At 37.6% G+C, this 22320-nt stretch overlaps 1 protein-coding gene and 1 pseudogene across 1 annotated transcript; one reads left to right on the plus strand and one right to left on the minus strand.

Annotated features, from left to right (window-relative positions):
- LOC111320231 (uncharacterized) overlaps window positions 1-1907 on the minus strand; it is a 2391-nt pseudogene extending 484 nt beyond the window's left edge.
- A 2624-nt stretch (window positions 1908-4531) lies between these two features.
- On the plus strand, window positions 4532-13183 carry LOC148718659 (uncharacterized). Its single transcript, XM_088740321.1, has 13 exons — window positions 4532-4760; window positions 6224-6532; window positions 7331-7639; window positions 8405-8826; window positions 9379-9482; window positions 9584-9686; window positions 9772-9922; window positions 10047-10128; window positions 10549-10615; window positions 10745-10827; window positions 11704-11824; window positions 12254-12295; window positions 12481-13183. Exons 1-13 carry the CDS (start codon window positions 4700-4702, stop codon window positions 12598-12600), a joined length of 1974 nt encoding a protein of 657 aa, XP_088596447.1. The 5' UTR covers window positions 4532-4699; the 3' UTR covers window positions 12601-13183.
- The last annotated feature ends 9137 nt before the right edge of the window (window positions 13184-22320 follow it).

Consider the following 22320-nt stretch of genomic DNA (forward strand, 5'->3'; position numbering starts at 1 on the left):
TTTTTGTGGCTTCTATTACACTCTGAAAACACTACTATTTACTAATTTTAAATCATGTTGTATTTTTTATGTTTGTATCGTGGAAAGTTTTAATAGAGTATAAATGTACAATATGAAATATAAAAGTATAATGCTATATTGTATTTAATGCTATCTATATATATATGTTTATCTCTTGCTTAAACTACCACCTGTGAGATTTTAATAAAGGTTACTATTAATTATAGAAGGTCATTCACAATTGAAGGGATTAGGTGCTTCACATAAAATTCCTTTAACTTCAAAAGTTTGCCAGCCCATTCTGGATCTTTCTTGATATACAGAACCAGAGTGTCATTTTTAGTCCAGACAAAAAAAAAGCACAGATTTCTTTCAGTCAGGTGTAATTGACTTTGAACTTGGTGCCAATATGAATGCTCTTTGTTTAGTTCATATTCTCCTTTCTCATTCTTTGTGATATAGAAGTTGTCAGAGGCAACAGCTTCTGCTATTGTATTATCCTTATGGGTAAACGGGCATTTTATTTCAAGAAGGCCATTCTTTCCAATAAGACCATCAGGGGAGGCTCCCAACATTCCTTCCATTTGTAGCCATAGACCAGTATCTTCCACTGGGAGTTCTGTAAGTTCCTGGAATGCTCTCTTGGCCTCATTTTCATTGACAACACCTCAGTTAATTGATTGAACCCTTGAAAGGTCATACTGCCCAAGGACTCTCTTTATCAAGGACTCTCTTTGCAATTGAGAACTGGGCCAAAATTACTTGCTGTGAGTCTTCCCTTTCGAAGCATATGCCAAGTGGGATTGTCACGTTGACCAATTGTTCTCTCGTGGACAGTTTTACGTTGATATCCATCGATCTTTAATCCTTCAACCAAAAAGGCTTTCTTATTTCCTTCATAGTTTATAAACTCCTCTGAAGTAACAATACTTTCCACAGTGGGTATTGGCAATTGATTGTTGACTTCGGGTTCAGGTGAAAGAATCCATAAAGTACCAGTAAAATTATCGTATCTCTTAAGCTCTCCATATAGCCAAGCACGATCTTCATCTGTTACTTCTCTTTTTAAGCAAATATAATCTTTCGGGGATGGATATATTTCTTCTACTGGCTTAGTTTTGTCTGGACCTTTTTGCTTTTTCCACTCACATTGGACGCCCGTTCTGCTTATATTATGGATGCAATAAATTGCAAGAGCCGCAGCATGGCTACATTTATACTCTCCACAAGGACAATTACACTGCGTTGATGACATTTCACTGCCATGAAGGTTGATCTATTAAAAAAAAAAAAAAGTCAAATAAATAACAAATCCAAAACTCTGAAGAATTAATTTGAATTAAGCGTCGTGTTCGCTAAAGTTTTACTCACTGTGACTTTATAGGACTTGTTCTTCATGCTAGCTTGGACAGACCCTCAAATAATTCCGTCCGAATAATAACAAGACTCAATATGACCCGATTTGTAATGATTTTCGCCACGCTGAATCCTTGAGGATTCATCAGAGAAGAAAGAAGTGAGTAAACTTATCGAAATAGCCGCCATCTTGAATCCACGCTGGTTTGTTTAGAACCAGCAAAAAGTGCTTCCATGGTAACGTGACGTCACACTTCGGTACTTTATTGTCTTGTCAACGAGATGCTTTACATCAAACAATTAACACCGAGTTTGAACGTGCAAACGGATTCTATCCGTGCTAAAGTATTTGTGTAGCTACCTCCCCTATGCAAATTAGTTGTAACTCTTGAACTCGCATTTGTTAATTTTATTTTCATTCGTACCCTTGATAATGGCGTCATGAAGTCGCCGAAACGTCGGGATATTATATCGTTCGTTTTTACCTGTCTATGTATTACTAAATCTTTGTTAATAAGAATAAAAAGGATAAGAGAATATCTTGCAAGGTATAATAGGAGTAGTCCACTTTTAGACTGACGCGGAGCCTTTAAAATATTCAAGCAGTAATAGTTGCGATAGAGTATAGTAGTATCAAGAATCAAGATAACTTTCATGATAATAAATATTCCGTGAAATGTAAATCATAGAGACCATGATTTTCGCGTCAGTAAAGTACGTTTTTCATCATAATTACATGGAAAAACCCCATTTATTTATCTTATATTTCATCTCTTGTCAACTAGCATCAAAGTACAGGTTTTGAGTAGCTCCGCAGAGCTTTCGCGACTCAAATAAGTATATATTGTCTCTCTTTCGTCGTCGATATCGTGTGTATTTGTCTATTAACTAATGCTAGTGCAACGCTCAAAACATGTTGAAAAATCTAGATGCGTTTATAAAATACGGGAGATAATATACCAATCGTTTATTGTACCGGTAAACACTGATATCGAAAATTTATTTCACAGAAGCAATAGATAGCTCTTTCTATCGATTTCCTGGCGTAATAACCCACTCAGTATGTTTGGAGAACACTCGATGAAATTTTAAATTACTCGCCTCCGGTAAATGGTTTACAAACTTCTCCCGTGTCCTCCCTACATACTAAGCACTGGGTCATCAAACCGGTAATTGAGGCGATACAAAGCGTGGTTTTATTGCTTAAATAAGCATCAGTTTGCGTGTGAACAGCAAATTTTTCCCTAAAGCCTCGTACACCAGATGCTGAGTAGTGAGCTTTATAAGAAAGTACTATCAAAACTTCAATGAAAAGAAAATGTAAAAAACTCGAGCAGAGTAGTGTATTAAAAATATTACAGTCAAGTGAAGAATTCAACAGAGTTCTCGGGAATTGAAGCCATCCTGCCTGAGTGCCGAGTTATCAGTAGTCAGTTTGGAAAACAAAACAGAGGAAGAACAAAACAAAGGAAGGCGGAATTTACGTCAAGAATTTACGTCAGGCGGAACACTTTTGACGTGGCTCTTAACCAATAGTATTTAACCATAAGTTTCTAAAAAGAACAGATGGATGCCATATTTACTTTCGAATTTGCATCGCACAGCTATCTTTTAGGAAAATAGTCACCTAATCTTATTTCTACCACAACCAATATAGCTGGCCACATAGAAAACTGTTCTCAGTTTTGCAAACACGACTGGCTGCTGATTTGTTTTTGCTTCATTATTTTACAGAGTTTTCACAATGTGAGAAAGCCTGAGGTTGACGTAGGAAAACCATTCACTTGTAAAACATGTCTCAAGTTTAGGTTTTCCTGCAGGTTTGAAAAGATTTCGTTACAACCCCACTCTATTCTACGAAAAAGCCTCGGCCCATTTTGTCGCCACGTTTTCTTTTCATGTAGCAAATGCCGGGCTTATTCGAAATTACTGCCCAACTTTATTTCAGTCGTGACGTCGTAGCAGAACTAAAGATATATCATTGGAAGAAACTAAATTAACTGCCAAAACTTAGATTTGGATTCATTGTGCACGAAAATAGTCGGAATGCTTTGGTCAATTCTTATATTTGCATTTTCACATTCACACGTTCTTCTTATCACACTTCAGGTGTTATATTTGTGAAAATGCTATGTCCAGGATGGACGGAACTAGAACTAACCGATAGTCTCGATGTGTGTGCATCAGAGAAGGGGGGGCGGGGGCGGAGGGATGGGTTAATCCCAGTAAAAACGTCTGGGCATCAAACTCTTAATGAATAATGTTTTTCATACTGATAACGCCGATTGATTTTATAGTATCGTCGTGGCACGCACTTGATAGCTTCCGTCTATTATACTGGAAGTTCAGAGGTAAAATTAAAAAACCGAATAAACACCACACGGTCCTCGATCAAGATGATGTCTGAGACATTGTCAGGACTCCCTGAATTTTATATGGCAATCACATGTCTTTCCGCTGTTGTTAAAACTTTGTTTGTTTTCCTTTTTGAATATTAATGCTAGTGCTATCTCAGCAGCGGTTTAAAAGCCCTAGAGCATATATGCATCAGATTACGTCTCGGCAGCCAATTTTGCCCTCAGACCTCATACTCCAGGCGCAGAGTTGTCAGCCTTAATAAAGCAACACCCCTCCCCCTCCCCCCTCCCCAGAACGGAAGTCATTCACAACAGAAGTCATTTACAACAGAAGTCATTTACAACAGAAGTCATTTACGACAGAAGTCATTTACAACAGAAGTCATTCACAACAGAAGTCATTCACAACAGATGTCATTTACGACAGAAGTCATTCACCACAGAAAACAAAAGCGGAGGAAAGATAACGGAAAGACAGGCAAAAGGCCTTTGTTATGTGTGTTAACCAATAGTGTTTAACCAGAAGTTTCCGAAAACAAGCAGATGGGAAACTTTAAATATCCTAGAATTTGCGTGGCACAACTTCTGTTCAGAGAAACAGTTATTCCAATAAACGGTTTTTAGTTTAAAATCATAAAAGAAAAAGGTATCTGATTTATACATGTGCACGAGTATTTGCTGCTTTGTGAAACTTTAAAACATCGGCAATTTTAATGCCGAAATGTTACCCTTTCAAAATATAATCACACCTGGTGACGAGAGTCTTAGCTCTCATTGGTCCGATATAAATAAAATTTTGACGAGTTTTGCCAGTACGGTGATAATATATCGTCGACCCAGAGATCTGCATCGCTCTGAACCATTTAAGAAATAGTTTGGAATTCCTTGGGAAGGAGACTGCTCATGATCAGATGCATACGTATTCCTATCATCGACAACAAAAGATACTTAAATACACATTGTAACCTGAACCCAGGCTGGTCACGATGCCGATTGGGAATTTATACCCCGAAATATGTTTATTCCTGCTAACAATTTTAGCGCCGAGTAAGTACATCGTTTTGTTTTTGCTTGTTTCTTGTTTTTTGTTTTTGTCTGTTATTTTTACCTTTTAACGATTCTCGAAAGAAAAATGTAAAGCCGAATCTCATAGATGTTTCGACTCTCTCAGAATTTAATTTTGGTTGTGTTATTTCTTGATGCCCGCAGCGAAATAAAATTCAGTAAAGAAATAGTCATCCAGTGCCTGGTTGTTGAAAGGTCGGCTAGGATGATATGATAATGTGTTAGAAAACTTAGTAGATATGAAATGCTCCTTGCTCTTTAGGCTTAAAGGGTGAAAACTGCGGACTATTTATCGAACATGAACACTAGCGCACGACTCGCCAAAATAGATGAATATGGAAAAAATTAAATAGCCGTGGAAAGACTACAATTTTAAGCATCTGCAAAATGAAGATGTTAACGGAGGGCGGCAAACGACAGACAGGTCACAGTGAAAATAAAGTGTGAATAAATAGATAAATAAATCGATAAAGAAAATATTAAATATGGCGTACGGCAGTAATTTGTCGAAACATCTTCCGAGCCGCCTCTCAGAAATTCATAGGAAAATGTTCGGAAAGTTTACAAAATTGCAAAGAGGTTTCATATTTATTTTACGGAAGGGTATAAACTGAAAACAGTTTACGTGGTACCTCAACCTGTTGATCGGTCAGTATGGATTGAATAAACCCTGACATGGAATACTACTCGGTGAAAATAACGTCCAAAAGTTCGAAGTAATGGATTGAAAATTCAAATTACTTCGCAACTCTTCCTCTGCCCTCTGAACTGAAACCTTGACACTATGTAAGAGATTGAACACAGTCCGCGGTCCCCCTTCCTCATTTTACAAAGTCCTATAATTATACTGGGTATTGCAGCATGACTTTGAACTCTTATTTGGCTAACGCAACTTTTGCGTTTAGTGCATTAAGTTTCCAATTTAGATTTGTTTGGCTCGGGAATTCCTTCGCATCTTATTATTTTATAAGTCCAAGTTCTTTAAAATTTCCCAATAACATAAAGTGCTTTTGTTTTTTTATTTCGATGGCTGTTATATTTCCAACTTCTCTGCTGATTTTTTTAATTACTTACTATATACTCCATCCCTATTACAAAGCAAGACATTATTTTGAAAGTGCGAAAAAATGTGCACTGTGGGCCTGAATTTTTTAAACTTGAACAACTATTTCATACCCGCCCGAATGACAAGGGACTGGTTTAAGCCAACCCAATGCAACGCACCTCGTTGGCTATTCGCTATCTTCATTTTTTGGGTATGATTTCTTTTGTGTGTGTGTATGATTGCGTGTGTGTGTGTGTGTGTGTGTGTGTGTGTGTGTGTGTGTGTGTGTGTGTGTGTGTGTGTGTGTTGTTCTTATCTGTTTCAGTGTTTGTCAAGTTTGTTTTGTTTTTTTTCGAGTGATTCATGATTATGTTTTTCTCTCATTGCAATTCCTTTTCAGAGACGTCCTCAGAAGGTAAAACGACCTCCACACCGGCCTTGGCAGAAGTTAGCCTAGAATGCACACTAGATAAATCTCCACCCGATAACAATAGCCCTGTTTGCAAGTCGAATAGCAATGACCAAAACTACAATGTAAACTGTAGCAAATTCTTAAAATGTTCTCATGGACTAAGCTGCTACAAGTGTGATCTGAAAATCAAGTTAGAAACAATCTGTTGTGTTGACGTCGATAAAACTAGACTTAAAACATACACCTTTACCTGCAAAAAGAGATGTTATCTACAGAACCACGAAAGCACAAGAACTGGTAGGTTCACAAATTTTCCACATGTTTCTAATGTTTATTAGCTCAAACCATGAATACACTAAACTTTTTGTGAGTTTTCAAGCTACGAATAACATTCTGAGAAACTAAAACACAATTTTCCTTTGTTGGGGCCTGGAACTTGGACCAACCCTCCCCCTGCTAGGTCAAGTAAAAGCACTACGAGAGATTCCGAAGCTTGTAGAGTAGTGAACAAGGTTTGAGTACGAAAGGGAAACAAATGAAAGCAAATGTAGGCTGGAAACGGCGTGTTTTATTGAATCGAACCGTTTTATTGGCTCGGGAATTCCTTCGCAGCTTATTATTTTATAAGTCCAAGTTCTTTAAAATTTCCCAATAACATAAAGTGCTTTTGTTTTTTATTTCGATGGCTGTTATATTTCCAACTTCTCTGCTGATTTTTTTAATTACTTACTATATACTCCATCCCTATTACAAAGCAAGACATTATTTTGAAAGTGCGAAAAAATGTGCACTGTGGGCCTGAATTTTTTAAACTTGAACAACTATTTCATACCCGCCCGAATGACAAGGGACTGGTTTAAGCCAACCCAATGCAACGCACCTCGTTGGCTATTCGCTATCTTCATTTTTTGGTATGATTTCTTTTGTGTGTGTGTATGATTGCGTGTGTGTGTGTGTGTGTGTGTGTGTGTGTGTGTGTGTGTGTGTGTGTGTGTGTCTGTTGTTCTTATCTGTTTCAGTGTTTGTCAAGTTTGTTTTGTTTTTTTTTCGAGTGATTCATGATTATGTTTTTCTCTCATTGCAATTCCTTTTCAGAGACGTCCTCAGAAGGTAAAACGACCTCCACACCGGCCTTGGCAGAAGTTAGCCTAGAATGCACACTAGATAAATCTCCACCCGATAACAATAGCCCTGTTTGCAAGTCGAATAGCAATGACCAAAACTACAATGTAAACTGTAGCAAATTCTTAAAATGTTCTCATGGACTAAGCTGCTACAAGTGTGATCTGAAAATCAAGTTAGAAACAATCTGTTGTGTTGACGTCGATAAAACTAGACTTAAAACATACACCTTTACCTGCAAAAAGAGATGTTATCTACAGAACCACGAAAGCACAAGAACTGGTAGGTTCACAAATTTTAATTTCCACATGTTTCTAATGTTTATTAGCTCAAACCATGAATACACTAAACTTTTTGTGAGTTTTCAAGCTACGAATAACATTCTGAGAAACTAAAACACAATTTCCCTTTGTTGGGGCCTGGAACTTGGACCAACCCTCCCCCTGCTAGGTCAAGTAAAAGCACTACGAGAGATTCCGAAGCTTGTAGAGTAGTGAACAAGGTTTGAGTACGAAAGGGAAACAAATGAAAGCAAATGTAGCCTGGAAACGGCGTGTTTTATTGAACCGAACTAACACCTAATAGTGGCAACAAATTGTTTTAGTGTGTTATACTAAAGATAACGTTTTTCTTGAACACCAATTTAATTGTTAAAGAAATAGTGAATTTCTCAGTGATCTGGTTCTGCGGAAAAGGCTAGCTATGGAAACTTTCTTTACAGTCTGAAATGTCTCCAGACACAAGGACCAAGCACCGTTGGTTGGCCTAATTCAAGTAGCTGGGAAATCGTTTTATTATCATAGAACTATGGTTTCTGGTTTCTAATAACTATAAATGAACAAAATAGTACGGATATATATTTTAGCTTGATTTTCTAAGGCTCCTGGTGATGTTTGAGATGCTTGCAAGCTTCCTTGATAAGGTGCACTAAGCAATACAAGTACACTTTTTCTCATAACTGTTTCTTTTAAATACTTATCTGTCTTGACCTTGTCTGCAACACAACTAAGCTTTATATGATGATTTTAATTTTTACATTACCATCAGCATCATCGTCATCGAAAGTATCATCGGGAGCAACATTATCCCCGACATTCTCGTCATCAATAATATCAAGAGCAGGAATACTAATACCAACGTCATCGTCATCAGCGTTATCGTCTGCAGCTGAAAAAATTTCACCAACATCCTCGTCATCGGTGGCATCAACAGTAGCAACACTTATAACAACATCATCGTCATTCGCATTATCCTTGGCAGCAGAAAATTTCTCCCCAACATCATCCTCATCATTATTATCATCAGTACAAAAATTATCTTCAGCATCATCGTCACAAATAGCATCATCAGAAACAGCATTAGCACCGACTACCTCGCCGTCAATGGTTTCACCAGCTTCAACGTTGTCACTTAAACCATCGTCGTCAATAGCATCATCAGCCGCAGTGTTATCATCATCATCATCACAGGTGCTGTCCCTGAGAACCTTCTTAGCTGTTTCAAAGTTCTCAAGAAGTGCATGAACAAATTCGATTTTCTTGTCAACGAGATGCTTTACATCAAACAATTAACACCGAGTTTGAACGTGCAAACGGATTCTATCCGTCCTAAAGTATTTGTGTAGTCACCTCCCCTATGCAAATTACTTGTAACTCTTAAACTCGCATTTGTTAGTTTTATTTTCATTTGTACCCTTGATAATGGCGTCATGAAGTCGCCGAGACGTCGGGATATTATATCACTAGATTGCGTTTTACATAAGTATTCTTGGTTCAAAATTCTCGTTCTTTTTTCAGTCAAGATGGATTTTCGAAAGATGGATGTCATTTAGTTACATCACAAAACAACTCAAGAAACAGTCTGCAGCTGCAGTCATTTGACTCATTTTGCTGTCTCAGCAGACTACGGTGATGGCAGTGTGCACGTGGTATTGCGCTGTTCAATATTGCTTCTAGCATTCCTCATAAGTGCATTAAATTGATATAAAACACTATTCCGTCTGTTTCTGATTTGTTCAACAGCTGTCCCTGAAAGACGAAGATATTCTGGAAATTATCACTTGCGTAGGATTGAGCCTTTCCATCATCGGAATGATTTTAACTGTAATCATGTATTCCCTTTTCACGTGAGTAAACGTTGTCGAATTTCTTATGCCTTTAATTGATTGAAACTAATAAAGAGATATACGTAAATCACCGCAAGTATATTTCTTTTTTCTTAAACCAGAGATATTCATCGGCCTCTGACTCAAATCAGACTGAGTCTTGCCGCGTCGCTCGGAGCTGGTCAAATAAGCTTTCTCACCGGAATGCACGCCATGGGTAACACTGTGAGTGTGGTTTTTGTGTCTGTTTCTGTTTTCGAAACTTCTAAAAAGAAAAGAGAAGAAAAACCTTTTTTTCCTATTTCTGCAGGTCGTTTGCAGAACAGCAGCAGTTCTTACTCAATATTTCTTAATGGCCGCTTTCTGCTGGATGCTGGTGGAAGGAATCTACTTTTACTTGTTTATTATAAAAGTTTACAACATCAGGAATAAGATGATCGTATATCACGTCATGGCATGGGGTATTCTTCTTTAATCGATAATTACTACCTATTGTTTTCAGTAATGATCTGCCTAATTTCAAATCGGTTTATTAATAATAAGATTTCATGCGAAGTTTGACCTCCTCTGTTTCTTTGCGTGAAGGTTTCCCCATCATCATGGTCGGCATTTCTCTTGGCGTCGCAATCGGAAAAGGAGGGATTGAAAGCTATACCAGCGATAAATAGTAAGAAACACAGTTTACGTTCATTGATTCCTCCCCTTTTTGCTCCCTCTACATGCTTTGGCTTTTCTTTGATTTGGGTTCACTTTAGTTTTTATTTCCCTCGTATCATTTTTCGTCTTGCCCACATCTGTCTTTTTCTTATGTATACTAAGTAGTTCATTTCTTCTTTTATTTTTTCTATCTATTTAAATACATTTCCCTTTTAAAGGCAGTACAGCAAACTAATTGTTCACGTTCCTCTAAACATTTATTTCTCTTTCCCTTTTCTTTAAGTCTGTTTTACCGCTATTTTTTTTTAATTTTTTCTTAATTTTCAATTGTCAGCTGTGATTTGATTTTGATTTGACTTGCTTTTAAGATTTGATGTTAGCGTTAATTATGCTCCCTTAACTTTGTCTTTCCTCTTTCCGTCTTCTTTAGTTGTTGCCTGTCGTCAACTTATCACTTGATCTGGATATTTGTTGCATTTCTGACAACAACTGCAGTGGTAAGTTTACAATCAAATTTTTTAATGAAATATCAAATTGTAGCTTTTCAAAAAGATACTTGATCTATAACACATGCACGTTGCTGCATTACGGTTTTCATCTTCTCAATTTTTTTGCTTATTTTTTAGCTCAGCAGATTTATACTCGCACGTGTCACACGGGAGTTGACCACATTGCCGCAAACAGGAGCCACCCAGATTCAGCGAGTCCGGTACAGTTGAGTTAAAATCACGAAGAGAGAAAATCACTTTATTTGATTCATTCTCTTGCAATCTGAGTAGTAGTGATGAGCATTGTTTGTGAGTCCTAACCCGCGGACTTACAAGGGGTGAAAGAGGAGGGGGGGCTGAAGGGGGTGAAGGCGGGGGGCTAAGGAGGGGGGAGGGGTGAAGGAGGGGGATGGAAGGGGGTGAAGGCGGGGGGCTAGGGAGGGGGAGGGGTGAAGGAGGGGAGAGGGATGAAGGAGGGGGGGAGGGGTGAAGGAGGGGGGAGGGGTGAAGGAGGGGGGTGAAGGAGGGGGGAAGGGAGTGGTGGATACGATTCTGCCCTCTGATTTTTTTCCTTTTATTAAAATACATCGAAAGGATTTTATTTGGGCAACTGTCCACTTCAGTAGCTAGTAGGTTACCTTAACAATGACAAGTGGGGTGTGGCCTACGGGTTCGAGGTTGAAGAGGGAATTACGGTAAACCAATTATCTACTTTCTGAGTCTTAGTTTCTATTTTTGTGTCAACCTGGATGGCAACTCTTCTCATGACAAGCCTAGAATAATAGTGGAAAAAGTAAAAAAATTAACGCAAACGTCCTCCATGTTAGATGGGGTCACCCTCCAACCCCCCCCCCCCCCCACCCCTGCATGTCGCGCTATTTGCAATTGACATAACGGGTTATCAGTTTAAGGTAACAACTTTTCAAAATACCGTTACGTAAGTTTTACAATCACCTCCTCCACCCCCTCCCCCTCGTACAATTGGGTATTCGTTTGAATGTTTGTGCGATGGATAAGAAGGTATCTATTTGCTTGATTTCCTGTAAGAGCCAAAGTTACCTGACATCTAAAAATAAGTATCATTTGTCGTCCTTTAGACTTGGCATCAGAACATGCGTGGTGATGATTCCCCTTCTGGGTATCACTTGGTTGTTTGGTATTCTATCGCCACGACACAAGACTTTTACCTACATTTTCACCATTCTCAACACTACGCAGGTTTGTTATGCATTTCCTCGATTTAAATTAGGGAGGCATTTCAACTAAAAATTGAGAGGCTTAAAAAGAGACAAAAATCAATAATTCCATTTATCCTCAGTCTATCAAGAGATCAGACTGTCAAACATTTAGTCAGTCCATGGTTATCTTCAACCATCAATCAATCATTCAGTTACTTGGTCAATTTGATAGCAATTCTTCTGTTCACCTTATGAGTTATTCCTTCGGTTCCTCAATCCATGAAAGAGAAACTTCTCTACTTCGCCATATCTTTTTGTTCCTTTACAAGCCTGGTTCATTTTTCTCATACTCAGGACAGTCTGACATGTTAAGATCATTTGAGTTTAGTACAGCTCCGTCCAGCAAAGATCTCTATACGTATTTTTATTCATACATGACTTGTTATTCATAATTACACTTTTATTAAAGGGTGTCCTGATTTTCACCCTGCACTGTGTGCGAGATAGTCAGGTAAGAACAATAATTTAATTTTAAAATAATGATGATAATAATAATAATGATGATGATGATAAATCATCATAATAACAATAATTATCATATTAAATAATGCAACTCATGAATTTTACACAATTGAATGACGATTTTAAAGAGAGAAACTGGCTCATGTCACGTTATGTTTATTTGTTTATTTACAGATTATGAGGCGACTAAAAGGAAAAATGGTCCCAAAGAAAATTAGTCAGATCAGAGCTCGTTTGAGAGAGAGAATGAACGTTGTTTCCCCATCTGCGAACAACAAAAACTCAGCCAAATAAAAATGCAAAGATCCATCCGTGTGACGGTGATGCAGTGTGGGCAGTTAAATTGCACTCTTTCAGAAAATACGAGTTGGAATAGGAATACATATAAGTAAATGGATTCGATAGGCAGCGGGTGATAGCTGATTGTTATGTCGCATTATTTAAGAGACGATAATTCCTCAGTCGCAATTGATCCGTTTCAATTCTTCTTTCTGATCGGTTAGTGGACAGTTCTTTAATTCAGAAATTAGGTTGTTCGTGGAGCGATGGAGGCCGTTGACATTTTTTAAGAGTAATCTAAGGAATCAGCCCTCCGCGGTCTTACTCGAATTGAGTTAGAGGATTCAGTTCGAGTCAAAAGAGCAGTTCATTTCTCGATAGGTCTTACAGCTTATGAAACGTAACAAAGTTCATCGTTTAATGAAAGATAGAAATTTTATGTACATCGCAGCCAGACGATTGATTTCGTGTATCCTTAATATAATCCAGTTTCGTGTATACAGAACTACTGTAAAAAGCTTTCTGAGACTCGATTAAAATGTTACTTAGACAGAAAGAAAACTAACGACTATCTTTAATAAACGTTTACCAGAAGCTATTTATGATACATTAAAATTATTCCAAGTCAAATGTTCTGGCATGCCTAAAAATATATTGGGAGACGTTTTAAGGGGATATCAAATGATCGAAGCTGATTCCTCTAAAATATCATGAAAAAGCGACAGGGACATACGCAGTGTATCGTTGTCTAAAGTAGCTAGAGGTGTTCGGGTGAGGCAAGGCGGTTCTCAGGAGGAAAAAAAAGCCATCTTTCTCATGCACTGATGACAGCTGTTTAAGGACACTACTAGGTAGCTCTTATGACATACCACCTCTGATACGTGCTTCATTCAAGAAAGGTAGCTAGCAGTGTCCCAATAAACTCATGTTGACACTAGGTTACGGCCTTCTTCAATCACGGGGAAGAGTTTAACTTTGTTCTTAGTGAAATGTTTTTGTAATTCCTTGCCTTTGTCAAGCCTAAGCTGAGTTTTTTTTCTCCTAAGACCAGTTCTTTATGGGAAACCTCTGATACCTTTGCATTTTTTATATATTTCCAGGAGAAAGCATGACAAGAAGCCATATCGTTGAACATCCGCCAAAGCCTTAGTTCGGTAACCTGAGGGAAGCCTAAAGTAGGAAGGGTCCCATGATATGCGACAAAAAGCCCCGTGACACGAGCTTAACTATGTAGAAACTGTCAGATAGATTATGTAGTATCCACCTAATGGTAATACCTTGAATTCCTAATGGTCTTAGCTTGCGAACTATAATGGTATGGTTCGCACATCAACTCACATTCAAGAAAGTTTACAATTACCTTAAAAGAACCATCGTTGTGGGACGCTGTGAGACGGGGTCCAGGTTTTCATCTCGAGGAATAGCCATCGCATTTGTTGTCATTTGCTTGTTCCATGATAAAATTTAACGCTAGGAGACGATTGTGTTAAATTCTGTGAAAATTGTGTCGGTCGAAATATCTCTGGGCGTTGCAAATGTATTATAGGACCAATAAAAAATCCAGCAGTGCATGACAAGTGCATGCATCTTAGAAACACTGTAATAATGATAAACAGGAGGAATGTACGGCTTCAGTTCTTCAAAGTCAGCCTCTATTTAGCACTTTCAAAGAGTGAATTGCTATTATTCTTGACGCTAAATATTTCAGGAAAAAGACAGTTTCAGGTTTTTTTCCAATGCTTCCCCATTACGCCAAAATGGATAAATGGTCAAGACATGGTATTTGCACATCATAATCAAGAGTACCAAGAAGTATTTTGAACGCAAAGAGGAGACGATAATTATAAATATACCTTGTTAGACGTTTTGTTGTGTAGTATCGCTAAGTATTTTTACGAGTTGTGCCGTATTTTGACGACCCCGTATGCCAAGTCAAAATACAAACAACGATTAACAACACTCAGCCATTCTACACAACAAAACGACTTATAAGAGATTTATTATCCAACACGCCAAATTGTTATTTCAGTGCGGGCGAATTTCGCGAATATTTCTAGAGTACAAATATCGCCGACCGTGAGAGGGGCTAGAATATTTCAACAGTCGAGGTATGGTATGAAAAAAAGTCCTTAGCTACTTTTAATTAGATACTACGAAACAGTAGTCCGTCGAGCAGGGATGGCACTTTGTTTCGGGGTGTTCATCTCTCACAGGTCTGGTCTTAGCTTGATTACTTGACCAGGTGTCAAGGTTTGTTTCGGTTACTCCCCGCTTCTTTAAGGTAGTCCAAACGATTTCATTATTTTTAAGTTTTCCTAATCCACCATCTCCCTGACAAATGGTCGTGCTTAATTAAACTAATTCCTGGGTTTTTCAGCTATTTGACATGTTACGGTTGCACAAACAATAATCGATACTACTTTAAATAAAGTGTGTCTTTGGATATCCTCACATTTGCGATTAAAGATATTTATTATGCATGCACTATAAACCCTACATTGTGCTTCTGATTATCAAATTGATCTTTTATTACTATTGGCTTCTTTTTATCAAAACAGATCTATAAGCACCGTTTGAACTCGATGACTGATACAGAACCTCAATATGGAAATCCAAATACGTTAAAAGTATGATTTATAGATGTGATAGATTAACATTTTCAGACATTACTTCGCAGTAAAAAAAAAACAAACAAACAAACAAAAAAAAAAAACAAAACGAAACCAAAACAAAACAAAAAAAAAAACAAATAAATAAGAAATAAAATAACATATTTTATACTTATGTCAATTTGGTTACGAACACAAGCAATAAAGAAGAAAAGTGATTCACTCACTTGTGTGCTTAGCCGGAGGTGGCTTTCCTTTTCATTTCAATTCTTATGAGCCCTACCGAAAAAACGAATGGTCTTTTTAATTCTATTTCAGTGTCGAAGTCATTTACCTGTATGGTCTCGTAGAGGGAATTATTTCAGCGTGACAATACATAACACTCTACGTAAGCCCTCAGCTTAAGTAATAATTAAGGAATTTCGGATTTCCACCATCAACATTTTAGAGTATTTGACGCTTAGCCTTATTGTTATTCTTCCTCGCTTTGCTAAAACATAACGATAACCACGTATTACTTTCAACTTTATTCCATCCCCTTGAAGATCGTGATTTCTTCCTGCCCATTGATTTACTAACTTGTCAACTTTCTCAGCGATCACTGCAATATTAAGTACACTATTTTTCAAATTTCAGTGATGACGACCGATCATTTGAGAATAATCGTAGTAATGATCATAACTAGTAAAAAAGAGATGGACAATTTCAAGGCAAGGGTCTTTGGGGGAAGACGTACGTTTGCACAAAAAACCCGAAATACTATCTTCGAATATCGCGTATTCACTAGTCACCCCTCCCTTTTGCTATGAAAGACATTTCTTAGACATGTACTGCACAACCAGGGACCCTACATTCCCTACATTATGAAGCTGATAATCAAATTTGTCATCCATTATTATTGGATCCTTTTATTTCCATAGATTTATAAGGAACGTCCAAACTCGAAGACTGTTAGGAAACTTCAATCTTGGAAGTCTTTCTCCACTGTAATGCGTAGTATTTTTTATTAAGTATGATATGTACTAAAAAGGGAATACAAGTGTAATGAGCATAATACTATCGTGGATGATCTGCTAAGAGAACCAAATTTAGAAACACGCGATTGATGATAAGAAAAAGAGGGAAGTACACTCCAATAGTCACTCTTCAATGGCGAGGCACGGGAAGCGAGTTTTTACCATTACACTGTTTTTTGTTTGTTTTAATCGTTAGTTTCAACACTCACGTAGCTCATATGCGATTTATCTTCGTAAATGTTGACTTCACAGCCAATGAAAGCCCAGGGTAATTGTTGGAATTTCAATCTCCACAATATAATCAAGAGTTTCAAGAAGTTTTTGACCCATGGGTCGAACGCCTGAGAGTATGACTGAATATTATTATCCATTTTGGACGTGACGTAATGACGGGATCTTCTGTAAGCAGTTTTAATCGATATGAAAAGTTAATTCACTATCATACCAGGAGATGCTTTCATTTTATCTGCTATCGTTGTTTTATAAGTATGAGTGTGATAATATATATAAACAGTAACATCGTTATCATAACTATAAATTAGAATTGATCTTAGGTTTAAAATGTATTGTTTGGCTGACCAACAATTCACTAGAGGTCCATAACTATAGTGTTGTCAAGATGAAGCCTCAAAAGCCAGAGCATTGAGGCCAGCAGAAGCCGACCAGGAAATATTCATCAAAAATCACTTTTTTTTTCTCTTTTTTCTGGTAACAAAATGTTGTGTTTCTAGAAGCCATTGAGTGATGTCATCCACTGGTTATTTTTGGTTTTTTTTGCGGGTGAATAGACATGAAGTTTAAACACGGCAGTATTAGGTTTTTTAGTGAATTGTTGGCGTAGCAGAAGGATTGGAGAGTTGGTGAACTAAACGTTTGATAATTATCTTACGTTGCTACTGTCTATAAGGTCGATTTCAGTAGTTTGCAGAACAGTGTCAGGTTGATATTCCAAGCTTTAGTATTGGTGAGGTGGGCACTTTTATACTGAAGTGGGCTCTTAGTTATTAGATGAACAAGGCCACGCGATATGGGATACAATGTATGCTCTAAAGATATAAAATGCACCTTTACCTTTGCTAACAAGCCACAGCTAAAGAGGACTTCGTCATGAACAGATCTCTCCTTATCGCCGTGTTTGGATCGGCTTTTGCCATCCTCTTGGCTGTATCTTTTATCAATCATGAACAGGAAGGAAATTCATTAGTGTTAAAAGAATCTACGACGGACTTATAATCGGAGTTCGAAGATACTTTCAGGTAATAAGTTTGGAACAACCTGTTCAATCCTCAGGTCACATTAAGTTTCGCAGGGCTCTTTCAGCCTGGTCGAATTTGCCTTAAATAGGGGTGACAGAAATTCGCTTTTGGACGCCCATATTTATTTATAACATTACCAAACTAAAGCGCGCAATCTGATTGGTCAATTCAGCTTCCACCAATTGGCTATGGGTGTACGCTGCTGACGTAAGCAAATGCAAAGACTAGTTTTCCGCGCGCGCTTTTTTTTTTTTCTGGTCACATAAGATTTGTCAAATAAAAGAAAACTCTTTTGCTACAATGTATCAATGTTATGTTATAAAACAAATGGTAAACGCCACAGTGTACATTATTGAGTTATGGATGGACTTGGGAGGTCTGCTAAGCACTCAAGAAGCTAGAGTTGCTCTCGGCTATCGCCTTGCGCGACTCTTACGCTTCTTTCGTGCTTAGCAACCTCTCGCGTGCATTCATAACTCAATAGTGTATGCTGTGGTGTTCATCATTTGTTAAGTCCAGCTTTACATACGACATGGTTGGCATAAAGAATCTTACACCGATTGTAGCAATTAAAATATATGATATATAATATAAAATATATGAACTTCAGATATTCATTGTATCTCATGTAGCAACTAACTACAAAAAAATTAAATACGAAAGAAAGGTTTAAATTTCCAAACACTTTTGCTTGGCTAAAAGTTGAAAATCAGAAGAGCTTACAATACTTTCCTCATTATAAGTGACTTAGATTGGAATGTTAAAGATGATGGCCTCGATGAAAACGAACGAGAAGCTTACAACGATGATGAAGAAGACGTTGAAGATGTCGAGGGGAATAATGATTTCTCAACGTATTGAGGAAATAATCGGATCCAATATCGCAGGACTCCCACGTCTAGTCCCTCGAGAAGTACGCCCATGGTTTAGGCGTCGTTTCTGCCGTCGCGGTTGAAAATTTCATGGTTCATAATCGTAGGGAAGGTAGGGACTGTTTCCAGGTAACTTTTATAAAGTTGATTTAAGCAGGGATTGCACTTTGGTGAGTGTGCTCATCTCCCACAACTGTGGTCTGGGTTTTTGGGTTTGATCATCCTATCTTGCGTCGCATTTCGATTCAGTTTGATCCCGCTTATCTTACGTGATCCGAAGGATTTTATATCAGGTCAAAAGCTTTTCTGGCATTCTCCCTAACAAGCAACAAGTCAAATTCCACACCATCCGTTCCTCAAATTATTAGTTATGCATGTACGGTTACACAAACACTTGGTAAGATATAATCTTTGCCATTTTACATAATACAGTAGGGCTATCAAATAAGGAAGCTTACCAATGGGATATCCATATTGTTGTACTCAAACTGAGACATTTCCTATATACAGATGTCCTACACTCTACACTTAAGGACTCTCTAAAGGCTTCTGTGCATCAATTACCTCCATTTTATTTCTTTGTTTCTTTTATTATATCAGATTTATAAAGATCGTCTAGACTCGATGACGAAGATATTGACCTTTATTTCTGTGGACTGAATAAAACACGTCTTTAAATCACTTAATCGTGGTATTAGTCTCATCGTATTTATTTTATAACTTTTCTTTGAAACTGATGAATACAACCTTGAAGTAAACGTGGCCTCAAAAGACGTAGGGAATAAAATCTGATTCACGCACTCTTATGCAAAATGGGGAGGGGGGGGGAGGGTCTCGTCTCACTTCGTTCCCTTTTACGACTCTTTTCTTCAATAAATACAATAAATCCAGTATCCAGTTTAGCCGCTAAACGGTTAGTACATTAATTAAAGCCAGCTAAAGTTCCAGAGGTTCCCTCTAGAGGTCCATTTTTAGCTGAAAGAAATAAGCTATTTTTTAAGAAAGGAATACAAAACACTTCTACTTTTGATTCTACTATTTTCATTTTAATACAGGATTGTTTTCAAATATTTTCAAATCTATGACGTCAATGTTTTATGTCGAGAAATTTTCGCTTATGTTCAATATGCGCAGCTCAAATATCAGAAAATACTGGGGTTTAGTCATTTAACATACAGAAGACGTTGGCAACAAAGTTGAACTAGCGCATTTTTGAATGGCTGAAAACCTATCAAATATTCCATCAAAATATACACCGGCCAAGCCATGAATGTGCGCAGAAATCGAACAATGAATAACATAACTTTTTTGATAGACAATGTAATTGAGTCTGAAATACTTCTCTGTTTTGCGCGCTTTTGAAGAATTTTCTAAGATGCTGATTCGGCTACAAAACATCTGTATTGTTTCAGGTCGACGTCATATCAATATCACAGTAAACATTTCAGGAAAAATCTAATCTCAACGCTTGCATCCGTTCTTGTGTCACAGTTAAAGAAATTTCCACAGTGTTGCTAATTAAACAAAATGTTGTGTTCTAACAGCTTCCCTTAAAACCAAAATGAACGAATGGTGAAGACATTATATTTGTGCATCATAATCAAGAGTACCAAGAAGTGTTTTGAACACCTAAGGGCACACAGAGGAGACAACAATTATAAATAACAATGAAAAATCAAGATACGTAGTAAAATTAGATCATGCGCGAGCTTGCATAAACAACTGATTCTGATAAAAGAAAGAAAAAAAGCGCTTCGCATGCATACGTCAATGAAGGAAATAAAGATTTCTCCATGCGAAGTGTTAACGTACTATATTTACGCACGAGTTTATATTCAAACCAAACGAGTGCGTAAATATCGTACCAAAGCACTTCCCATTATGAAGTTTGTCTACTATATACAAATTAAGATTTACTTACAGTTTTCTTCATTGCAGATAAATAAATTGAAGAGCCAAAGTATGTTTTTCAATGCTTCTCCATTTGAAATTTACAGGAAGCTTTTTTTTCGAAAAGGAAATTCATCTCATCATCGCTAAGGGCTTCTGCTGCATTAGGTCTATTACCTTTGCCTGCTTTTCAAGTTGCTTTTTTGCACGTTCAAAAGCAACGCCTTCGATGACACTGACGGGATTTTTGCATTCTTTCAAAGCTCGATTAAAATTAAAAAATAGACCTTTAATACTTGAAGGGTCATCAAAGGCTACCGAGTAATTTCTCGATCTTTTTCGTACCAGAAGTAGTATTTGGTTTAATATGTCTGCGCGGTCGGTTACCTCAGGTTACACTAAAGTGTCATAACAAATTTCGATATTGATGAAAAATAACTCTTTATTCCTTGATAAACTAGTCTCATAGAACACGATCACGCAATACGGAAATCAGTCTCATAAAAGGGTACAAAATGCACCGTGCATCAATGCGCATGGGCCAGAGCTAGAGGAGGACTTCGTCATGAGCCGATTTCTCTTTACCGTTGTGTATGGATCGACTCTTGCTATAGCCTTAGCATTTACCTTTACTGATTATGGAGATGAGAAGAACATAGCAGTCTCGAAAAAATCTAAGCGTGACATTGACCCGGAATTTGAAAATGTTTCAAGGTACTTAATTTAAAAGAAAAATTTACTCTAAAACTCGATTCCTTTATCGCCACCAGATAAGAACAGTGGTACAAGAAAGATAAACTTCAATTTAAACATTTTAAAACGGGTAGAACCCTTTCAGCTCGATCGAATTTGACATCACCCGGCGGAGTGAAAAAAATGAGTTCTGAGAAGGCTATACAATAACTTGGGAATTAAAATAATTGAACTTCATCAACAACTTAGCAATACTTAGGATCTTAAAGAGAAAAAAAATACGTATGATGCACGATCCTCGCAGTAGATAGCGCTATTTAAGCAATAGCGAAATTCAGACCTGAAAAAAATCAGGCCTGTACGGGACTCGAACCACTGACCTCTGCGATACTAGTCCAGCGCTCTAACCAATTGAGCTAACAAGCCAACTGAGAGCAGGCCGTTAAGTTGATTCGTAATGAACCCGTGAAAGTGATAAATGAGATAGAATAAATATATGAAAATCATATATTGAAGTTCAATATATGACTTTCATATATTTATTCTATCTCAGAAAAAAAATAATAGTTTATATACTACTGTTCGCTAAAATGGAGCAATTCATGTTTGTCTTCAATCTATACAGTCATTTTGAGAATTTGACAGCTATACAAATCGCAGAGAAAAATTTTCGCACCGTTGCGGAGTACTTTTCTCACCAGCTCTGTCTTTTCTCTTTTCCATTATAGTAAACAGCTGGTTTCGCTACTTTTCGAGTTCGCAAACTTCGAATGCGATACACTTTCGCTGCCTTGAACATCGTGCTCACTACATCGGTAAAGTCATCAGTTCGATACCTGTTTGAATTACAACAAAGAGGCATTGACAAAGTCGATTGGATACTTTCAACACGGAAGTTCGTTAACACGAGCCACGATCTATTCTAAAACAACAATAATGACGCCTTTGCTGAATATGATGATTTTATCTATGGACTAAACTAAGCTTTTGCTTTTTAAAACGTATACAATCTCCCATTACTTTTGTCGGTAATATTTAAATTAATATATATCTCGTTTATTCTTTAAGTTTACGTCTCAGTCTAGAACGCAAGAATAATAGTTAACTACGTTAACATTTTTACATTTATATAGCGCAGACTTCCCCCATGATGTGGATATATTCAGTCGCGCTTAACAGTTGAGATCGGACATCAGCACTTTTATCAGACGCCTCTGGCAGCCGCTTCAGTCCATGTAGCGATCTCACCTTCCCACCCATCCCACCCCGGGGAGGACATCCACCACACAGTAATCTCGTGCATGGGAAATTTACGTCTCCTACCCCTAACCCTGCAGGAGACGGGACCTACGTACGGCTTTACGTCTTATCCGAGAAGACGAAGCAATGTGAGTGAAGC

The sequence above is a fragment of the Stylophora pistillata genome, chromosome 12, assembly GCF_964205215.1.
Source record: "Stylophora pistillata chromosome 12, jaStyPist1.2, whole genome shotgun sequence".
Lineage (NCBI taxonomy): Eukaryota > Metazoa > Cnidaria > Anthozoa > Scleractinia > Pocilloporidae > Stylophora > Stylophora pistillata.

Excerpts from the sequence above, each read along its gene's own strand:
- LOC148718659 (XM_088740321.1), top strand. The coding sequence starts at position 4,700 with ATGCCGATTGGGAATTTATACCCCGAAATATGTTTATTCCTGCTAACA. Across the intron at positions 4,761-6,223 it reads GCTAACAATTTTAGCGCCGA|AGACGTCCTCAGAAGGTAAA; the intron begins GTAAGTACATCG and ends ATTCCTTTTCAG. Across the intron at positions 9,687-9,771 it reads TGCACGCCATGGGTAACACT|GTCGTTTGCAGAACAGCAGC; the intron begins GTGAGTGTGGTT and ends CTATTTCTGCAG.